Below are 9,772 nucleotides of genomic sequence, written 5' to 3' on the forward strand. Positions count from 1 at the left end.
AAGAAACATCATTGTTGAAATATAAAAAAAAAATACCTTTTTTTGTTAAGTTCTTATAACTTTTCTGAAATCAAACAATTGTGGCCATAACTTTTAATTTACTATTATAACTTTGTTTTACATTATTATGTATATTCAACATATTACATACATACATTGCTCCACTTCACTTCTTTCATTTTAAATATAATTTAAATGTTAATGTTATGTATAGTGTCACTTATTTTACGTTTGCTTTTAAAAATATATTTTGACACACCTTAAACAACCCATATTTGAGCAGTTACCCGCTTTTGACCACATGTGTGGTCAGTTAAAGTTTCATTCGCATGTATCTACAATCAAATATATACACATACATTACAAACTCCCCACTATGTATGTCCATTTGTGTACCTTTATAATACCCACAAAGGGGCACTCACGAGAAAACTTGATTTCATTTCGTTTGCGGGCTATGACGCCATATGTAAAAGTTCTCATCAATATTTAAGTACTTATGTATTTCAAAAATTGCTAATTAATAATTTACAGTGCTACATTGCTAAATTAGGCACACATATACATCACTAACCTTACTGTGGGTCCGTTTATGGATTGGTTTGTTTGTTGTGTGTTACGTTGCATTGGTTGCGTGTTCAGTTGCAAAGTGCCGATAAATGAGCACTTCTCCGGTATTCCATGTACGGGGTACATATGTACATTCCCAAGTGACATGCCAATGGGGGGTTTTCAGGGAAATTAAACAAGGAGAGAAAGTTACTAGGAAAGGCAAAGGTAATAAAGGAACTGTTTCGAATATTTACATTTTATAAGCTTAGCTCAACGTTCCGTTTTCGAGGTGGTGTTTAGAGACTTAAAGTAATAAACTTAATTCGTATTACCCAAATGAACATTACCTATTGGAATTTCCATTTAATTTTTTTTTACTCAATGGTTCTTATGTTTATTTCAATAAGTATCTTCTTACAAAACAGGAACCATATATTTTTACTTAGTTTAATCACCCTTGTAAAAATTTAAAAGGTATATTAAAATCTTTAAATATTATACAGTTGTAACGTTTTTAAGATCTTTTAATTTAGTTTTTCTAAAGTATTTTCTTTTGTTAAAAGAAACCATATAACTATTCTTGGCTCAATTGTATACTTTTATTATAAAAATTGTGAAAACGTAAATCAGCTTCAAAATCCGAAAGGCTTACCTAAGTTATCTTGAGTGGCATACTGATTGTGCAGCCCTCGAAAGTCGGCTATAGGCCCAAATCGTTACCAATAGTTGTTTAGAAGGCTTTTGATGACAAACACGCTCGCACAAACCGAATCACGCACACACGCAACCCAAATGTTGCCCGCAAGGAAAACCAGGATAACAGTAATAGCAACAACTACCGGCAAAATGGCAAAAGAAAGCCGGAAGGCAAAGAGAAAGTGGAAAAGAGAGTGAGGGAGAAAGCGAAGTGGTTGAAAAGGAGCCGCAAAAATTTGGTTTTGCGTTTGATTCTTCGTCGCATAAACAACAAGTCCCTGACAAGTACAACAAAAACACCAAGGACTACAAAAGGATACCGCTGCACTTGTTGTTGTTTTCATAGTTGTTGTTTCTGCCGCTAAGGATCCAGCCTCCTTGTTTGGAAAACCTCGTGGTTTTCATAATTGAGGTCGCTGTTTTCCCGAACACTGTTTGGTTTTCTCTTTGCAGCTGCCTAGTACGAAAATAAGGGTGGACCTTAGTGGAAACTATCCCTAAACAGCTAAAAAAATATATCATGTTACCATATTAAAAAGTTTAAGTGTCAAGCTAGTCATAAAAATGAAAAGCCATTATTATAACTTTACAACTTTCTTTTATTTCGAAAACATTTTGTCAACCCTGCGTATGAGCTATGTCAAATAATACTCATACGACACGTATGCCAATTAAAACTTTAGACTCCAAATGCCAATAACCTCTTAGCATTAAAAAGTAATAGCTTTATTTGCCTTAAAATTTCATTTCAATAAGGTCCTGTTTATAAATAAAGTTTGTAAACAGTGCGTATGCGTGACAAACTTTATAACCATCTTGCAAGCATGAAAAGCCATTTCAAAACTTTATTTTTTTCAAGCACGCCTTGTAGGCACTAAAAGCTCCTTATAAAAACACATACCGAACTTTAAATTCCAGTGTGGTCCACTCCCTGGCACAAGTGTGTGTCTGTGTGAGTTTGCGGTGCGTGTGTATAACTATTAATGGGGCCCAGAGAGGAAGTGGAATTTGGAATGGGGAATGGGGCATACGGGGAATGGGGAATGGGGCGTACGGGGTGGCAGCTGGGGTCGCCTGGGTCGCCGTTGCTACGCGTTAATTAAGTTTAAATATTTGTTTTCTGACTTGTGTGTAGGATATGTCAAAAGGCAGGCAGCACGTCAATTTATATGAGCCTGGGGATGGGAAGTGTAGATAGGGATGTTGATGGGGGGATGTAGGCGACCCAAGCGGAAACTGTTGATAGTTGTGAACAAAAGTTTTAGTGAAAGTTTTAGCCATTATATATTTTTGATAACTAGTCCCGCACCCCTGCAGTTCGTGTGGAATGATTTAGATAATATTCATATAGGCGAATTGCCAGCTCGTCCTCGTTCTCATCTGATATCTCCCTTTGCAGTACGATGACACACTCGCTGATGACACTGGATATATCTGGCAACAAGATGCAGCATTTACCGCTGGATGCACTGCAGCGATTGCACTCCCTATCGCGACTGGTGGCGCAACGGTGAGTCTAAAGATTTCTGGGTTCAGGAAGTGGCATAAATACCTTCATATTAAAAAATTTTTACAATACCTACTACAAAGTTACTACCTTCTTAAAGGAGTTAATTATAATTTGCCCTTAAAGATTTTTTACAAGACAGCTCTATCGGATTATAAAACAAACTTCTAATGATCAGATCATTATGTTTTCTAATTAATACTTTACATATCTTTCTCTCCCAGAAACCACATTACCACCTTGGATGGCAACTGGGATGCCCAGCATGACACCCTGCGCTCCCTGCATTTATCGGACAACGATATTACGGAAGTGGCTCCGGGAGGTGGATCCATAGAGGTGATATCCCCAAATGACAATAGTTCACAGCCCTCCAGCTTGGCCGCAGTGCAAACGAGATTGGAGACCAGTAATTCCCTGTATCCACCATCACCAAGTTCTGGCGATAGGACGATGGGAGGTCGTCCCTTCGAGCAGCTGCAAAAACTGCTATGGCTGGATCTGTCCAACAATCGTATCTACCATGTGGCTGGAAACTATCTGCCGCGTTCCCTGGTGACCATGGATTTGTCCAGTAATCTTCTCACGGTCTTCCCTCAACAACTTTTCGAACAACTTCCTGAGTTACGGATCGTGAGTCTGAGGGATAACCTTATAAAGAGTGTTCAGTGGAAGGAGCTGCAAGTGAGGCCACTGCGAATGCACCTAGAACGCCTGGATCTGGGGCAGAATTGCATTGAGAGTCTGGAGTCTGACTATTTCCAGCAGAACTACTCAGATGTCCATCTGAGGGCTTTGAATCTGGAGCAAAACTTTGTTACCCAACTTCCAGAGGCAGTGTTTAAGGCCACAGGCATAGCCCATCTGGTATTGGCCTTCAATGCGATCAGTCGAGTGCATCCTGCGGCCTTTGATGGTCTAACTGAGACTCTGGAGTATCTGGATCTGGAGAGGAACCGCCTGACCACGGTTCCCGTAGCCCTTTCCTCCCTGCATCGCCTGAAGTATCTTTACTTGACTTCAAATCAGATTAGTCAGCTTAACAATCTTCCCTCGTTCACGGAAAACCTACGTGTCCTGAGTTTAAGTGGCAATAACTTTACGATGATTCCAGTTCTAGGATTGAAGAATTACACCCAGCTATCATACTTGAACATGGGTTACAACTCTATCACAGACATTCCCGAGGGCATCTTCGCCGTGGATTCCTGGGGCAGCAATCTGCAAACTATACTTCTAAGAAACAACAAGATAACCCATCTTCATCTTGGCTCCTTTGCGGGCTTGGAGCAGATTCAGGAGATAAGTTTGAGTTTCAACGATATCACCATACATCATCCTCTGGTTTTCGAGAATGTCTCGCGAACCTTGAAGATTCTGGAACTCTCGTTTGCTGTCTTCCCAGCCAGAAGTCTGGAGAGTCTGGATCCATTAGATGCCCTTCTCCCACTTTCCCAGCTCATTTGGCTGGGCCTGGACAACAATAACCTGAAGCAGGTCTCCAATGAGTCCTTCGCACAGATGAGAGAGTTAAGCTACATCAATCTGAGCTTCAATCAGCTGAAAACACTGCCCCGCGGTCTCTTTCAGTCCGATGTTCACAGCCATCTGGTGGAAATTGATTTGTCCTACAATGCCTTGGAGCGATTGGAGGCGGAGACATTTCACAGTCTGGGGGACTTGCAGACACTCAATCTGCAATCGAATCGCCTGAGGACGATAGCCCGTCATGCCTTTCACAATCTGGAGTTCCTACGCTATTTGGATTTGTCCCATAATCGCCTGGTTAATATATCCCATGGAGCCTTTACAGTTATGCCCAATCTGGCTGCTTTGGATCTGATGCACAATCAGCTGTGCTCGTTGTCCTTAAAGTCCTTTCTCTATGTTTCCAATACCACAACGCCACTGCGACTCAATGTGAGTCATAATCACATATCCACTTTCTATGATGAGCTGAGCAGCTATATGTATATTTACCAACTGGACATCAGTCACAACCATGTGTCCAAATCGGATAGCTTTACGAATCTGGCCAATACGCTGAGGTTCCTTAACCTGGCCCACAATCAGTTGGGTTCCCTGCAAAGCCATGCCTTTGGGGACTTGGAATTCCTGGAGATCCTTAACGTGGCCCACAACAATCTCACCTCGCTGAGGCGTCGCAGTTTTCAGGGCTTGAATAGCCTACAGGAACTGGATTTGAGTCACAATCAATTGGATCAGCTGCAGGTGGAACAGTTCTCGAACCTCAGAAAGTTGAGAATCCTGCGGATCAACTCGAATAGATTGAAAGCTCTGCCAAGGGAGGTCTTCATGAACACGCGACTGGAGTTCCTGGACATAGCCGAGAACCAGTTGAGTGTGTGGCCTGTGCCGGCCTTCACCGACATCGGGTTCACCCTGCGCTCCATCCAGATGTCGCACAACAATCTGGAGTACTTGGATGCCTCGATGTTCATCAACTCGCAGTTCCTGTACGACATCAGCTTGGCCCGCAACCGCATCACCATACTGCCGGACAACACGTTCAGTTTCCTGAACAATCTGACCAATCTGGACCTCTCGCAGAATCCCCTGGTGACGACCAACCTGCGGGAGGTGTTTGTCCACACCCCGCGGCTGCGGCAGCTGAGCCTGCACCACATGGGCCTGTATGTCCTGCCGCCGCTGAAGCTGCCCCTGCTCTCCTACCTCGACGTGAGTGGCAACTATCTGCAGGAGCTGTCGCCACTGGGCTCCCTGCGCCACCTGCGTCACGTCAATGTCTCGCACAACAAACTCACGAATGCCAGCTGTGCGGCGGAGCACTTGCCGCCATCGGTGAGGGTCCTGGACCTGGCCCACAATCCTTTGAGAAGGATCACGCTGCACGATTTGGCCAGTTTGCGGCATTTGGCCGAACTGAATATCCTGGACGTGAAGGTGGCCAATCCGCAGGCCTTTTCCAAACTGCGTTCGTTGAGGAAACTGCATGCCAGTTCGCATGCGAATCTGGGCGAGATTGTGGCCAGGCTGTCGGGGCTGCAGCAGCTGAGGGTCCACTGCCTGGAGCCGAATATTAACCAGCAGCTATTTGCCAAGTTGGCCAATAACACGAAAATCCGGCTACTCGAGCTTTATGGCAGCAATGTCCAGACCATCGCCCCGGATGTCTTCAGCGGATTGTCGAGGAGTCAGCGCCTCCAGGTGAAGATCTCGCACACCCGCATCTCTGATCTGCCACCCGGGATTTTCTATGCCCTGCGGGAGGTTCCCCACCTGTCCATCGACATCTCGCACAATCGCATCAACGCCCTCGCAGCCGACAGCTTCTATCCCAACAAGAGCTACTGGGATGCGGTGGGCACGAGGAGCATCATGGGTGGGCTCATCACCTCGCACAATCCCCTGGAATGCGAGTGCGGCCTGGTGTGGTTCGGCCACTGGCTGAGGCGATGGCTGAGGGAGTCCGCCCAGATCAAGGTCATCCAGAAGGACGACCTCAAGCGCATGGTCCAGGTGAGTCTATCTGTCTGAGTCCTTCCTGTCTAATATTATTTTTAACCTTGTGTACATCTTGATTTTTGACCCAAAGTTACCCCTATCGATTGCCGATATGCGCGTAAGCTTTTATGTGTTTTTACACCATTTATACATTTTTAAAGATATTTATGCAAAGTAGAAGGATAAGCTCGAGTGTTTATATGCTTAAGAGGCTTAGTTTTAGGTAAAACATTGTTTTATGTTACCCTGTGAACGGCTGGACAATGATAAGTCTTTTAAAGTCCATTAAGGTATAGTTTGTTATCTGTAAAAAAAAATGTACCATGAAGTACCATGATATTAACACTTTAATTGACAAGTTTCGTCTTTTTTTCTTTTAACAACTTTAACTTTGACGATGATAAACTTCCGGATAATATAAAATTTGCCTTATTTGAAATATTAAATAATTTGGGATGTAAAATATATAAAACTATATCACAAATTTCTATATATGTATTAGCTTTCTAGATCAGTTTTTGGTTTCACACAAAGTATAAGGCTTTAAAGTTAGATAAGTAGAAAATAGTACAGTTAGATAGATATTAGGAAACTTAAATTGAGCTTTGCAATGATATCGAGACTTCGGATCCTCGAAGTATATATTACCTAATCTCTAGTAAGTATATCCTAATGGAATCCCTGTTACTATCCCCAGCGAGCCCGTGCCAACACCTGCCACGACCCGACTTCGGGTCGGCACCTGCCCATCCTGGAGATCTTTCCCGAGGACCTGCTCTGCCAGGCGAGTGCGCTGAGCAGTTCTGGCCAGCGGATATTCCTGTTACCCTTCGCAATGGCCCTGCTGATACCCATCGTGATGACGACCATGACTCTCTGATGTTGGCTTTAGTTGCCGGCGAAGTAAGTTTATAGCACATCGAAACGGAGGAGCTGGCCTTCCTAGCTCCCAACTTCGCTCCTGTGGCGAACTGCTGAAGATACTCAACTGATGGTTGCCTGTATGATATGTACATATATAAATATATATAAAAATCGAGAACAACTTAAACTAATCGGTAGCTACGAATTTTTGGGATTTAGCTAATGGTGAGAGGCGGCCCGTAACAATAAAGATACAGTTAATTGAAAGACAAGCAAATCGGTTTATGTCCACTCGTAATTGATAAGTTTTATATGCATACGAACAAAGTGTATTTATAAGTAGTGGAACAAGTCATGTGCTGGGCTGATTTTCTCCTCCTCGGTTTTGCATTTAAGTTTCTTCCGACTGCTGACTTTGATTTTCATTGAGAAAATTTGTGAAGCTCGTCACCAAAAGTAATTTCTTCCGCTCATAACCTTCCAGCATAAAGTTGAACTTGTAGTTGGCTAAACTCCAACTTATTCCACATTTTACGTAATATCCCTACCCCCAGTGCCCAATGCATGACTTTGTGTCTTGGCCAACATTTAAGGTAATTAATGCAATTGATTACGTACACAGAACCATACACACACCAGCGAACATATGATGATTCCTAACACACTCACACACTTAGAGCCTAGTTAATAAACAGTTTTGCATCTCCATAGATCAACCTAGGGGCATAAGTTGTTAATAATAGTTGTATAACTATTTTTAAAAAGAATTTGCAAACTAATAATACGAAAGTCTAGTTTTATTTGCCTATAATTTACCATTTAGACAAGGCCAATAAGTACATTAAATATAAATATTAATATAAATACACATTTAGATAAATCGAGATATATATAAAGAACGATATATACTAATAATATGAACCATTATTGGATAGCAATTATTAATTGTTTTTTAAGCAAGAGTAGCGGACATTGCACAACTAACAGCAAAACTAGAAAACAGTTTGCAAACATTGCGGGCAGTCAAATTTTAACAAAACACACGCAGACATATATAAGTACATATCAGTTTGGCAAAAAATAATAATAATGGTAAAATAATGAAAAGCATAATCGTGTCATATACAGACATACACAACTCCAAGCAATTTAACTGAGAGGAATAAATTACGAAATAAAAACGTTCCCTTGTTTTTTTCCGTTCATTACTCACCATTTCATTGGATTTTTTTTTGTGGTTTCCACCTTTTTACATTATTTTGGTTACAACAATGACAATCGTGATACTAATTGTAGTTGTTTACACGACGATGATGCAAAATGCACAAGTAAAATAATAATAATAATGATATTGATAAATAAACTATTGAATGAGACAAAGTGGACAAATGAATTATGGCAAAACAAACACTCTGAAAAAGCTGCTGGTATTGCAATATTTTTTACCAAACCAATATTTTAACCAGCCAGGTCCCGAAAACAAAACAAAATCCCAAATGGAATTTTTATCAAATAATATTGTACATATATAGCAAACGGAATGGAATGTTCATTATGTTTATTCAAGCCAGCGTTTATTTCCAATTATTTTTTCATTTAATACACAGCGGCTAAAAAATACGAAATTTAAACAAATGGAGAAGTTAAAGTAGTGAATGAAATACTGAAAATGAATATCGATACAGAAAATTGAATATGAAATAAAGATAAAAATGCTAGAAATATTAACCCTTTTGTGTTTGGCGGGAATGGGAATCGTTTTCGATTTGGTCACAGAAAATTGCACCACCCGAGATGATTTTATTTGGTTTTTTTTTTCTGTTTAACCCCTATCAGCCCCAAACCCCAGAGATTAGCCCCCAATAAGGACTCGTGCTCCAACTCCGGATACGGCTGCCCTGCAGCTGTTGACCCTTTTACACATTTTAGTGTGAAACTCGACTCGGGGCAAAATAAGTTGGGGCAAATTATGTGCGGGAGACGCGGTTGCCCCAGGTGGCACGACTCTCGCCTCGCCCGCCAACTTGTAGCACTTTCCCCTACTGTCTCCCATAAAAACAGCACGTGAAGCGGGGAAACGAGCAGCGAATTTACAAGGACCAAAAGGAGCAAGAACAAGGAGCAGGATCCGAGGAGGAAGAACCCCTGGCCAGGCCATAATTGGATTATCGGCCCTCAAAAGTGTTTCAATGAGTGCATTCCATTGCAACCAGATCTTGTGTGCCACCCCCCGATGAAATGGCGTCCGAACATTGTGCTACGGAATTTATGGATACTCTTTAGTATCAACTAATTGGCTATTATTGTAAATATGGTGAGAATGCCATAAAAATGTGTTTTAAATACCGAAATAAAAACTTTTTAAGTCAACTTCTTCATAAACTGTTTTCTATATATTTCGATTCTCTACAAACGAACTGTTTGTCGATACTGTCTGAATTAAAGTTAGAAAAAAGATGTAATCCAATCCTAAGATTTATTTTACCATTTTTTTTTTTTTTCGAAATATATTATTTTATTATATTATATATACATATATTTTAAATTAAATGATTAAATTTTTTTTATTTTAACTTTACAATCCCTAGGTTATACAATAAGTACTTTAAATACTGTTCCATAGTAATCTACACTTCCTATAATAAATGTATACATTATTTTCACCAT

At 41.0% G+C, this 9,772-nt stretch overlaps 1 protein-coding gene across 2 annotated transcripts in view; it reads left to right on the forward strand.

Moving 5' to 3' along the window:
- LOC119547383 (chaoptin) overlaps positions 1-8,833 on the forward strand; it is a 44,253-nt gene extending 35,420 nt beyond the window's left edge. Inside the window, exons 4-7 of one of the 2 annotated variants that reach the window (XM_037854218.1) lie at positions 2,648-2,758; positions 2,980-6,256; positions 6,333-6,359; positions 6,939-8,833. In XM_037854218.1, coding sequence (XP_037710146.1) covers positions 2,648-2,758; positions 2,980-6,256; positions 6,333-6,359; positions 6,939-7,121 — 3,598 coding nt within the window. In that variant the 3' untranslated portion in view covers positions 7,122-8,833. The remainder of the gene's footprint in view (positions 1-2,647; positions 2,759-2,979; positions 6,257-6,332; positions 6,360-6,938) is intronic. The other variant, XM_037854219.1, reaches the window with a different exon arrangement.
- The last annotated feature ends 939 nt before the right edge of the window (positions 8,834-9,772 follow it).

The sequence above is a fragment of the Drosophila subpulchrella genome, chromosome 2L, assembly GCF_014743375.2.
Source record: "Drosophila subpulchrella strain 33 F10 #4 breed RU33 chromosome 2L, RU_Dsub_v1.1 Primary Assembly, whole genome shotgun sequence".
Lineage (NCBI taxonomy): Eukaryota > Metazoa > Arthropoda > Insecta > Diptera > Drosophilidae > Drosophila > Drosophila subpulchrella.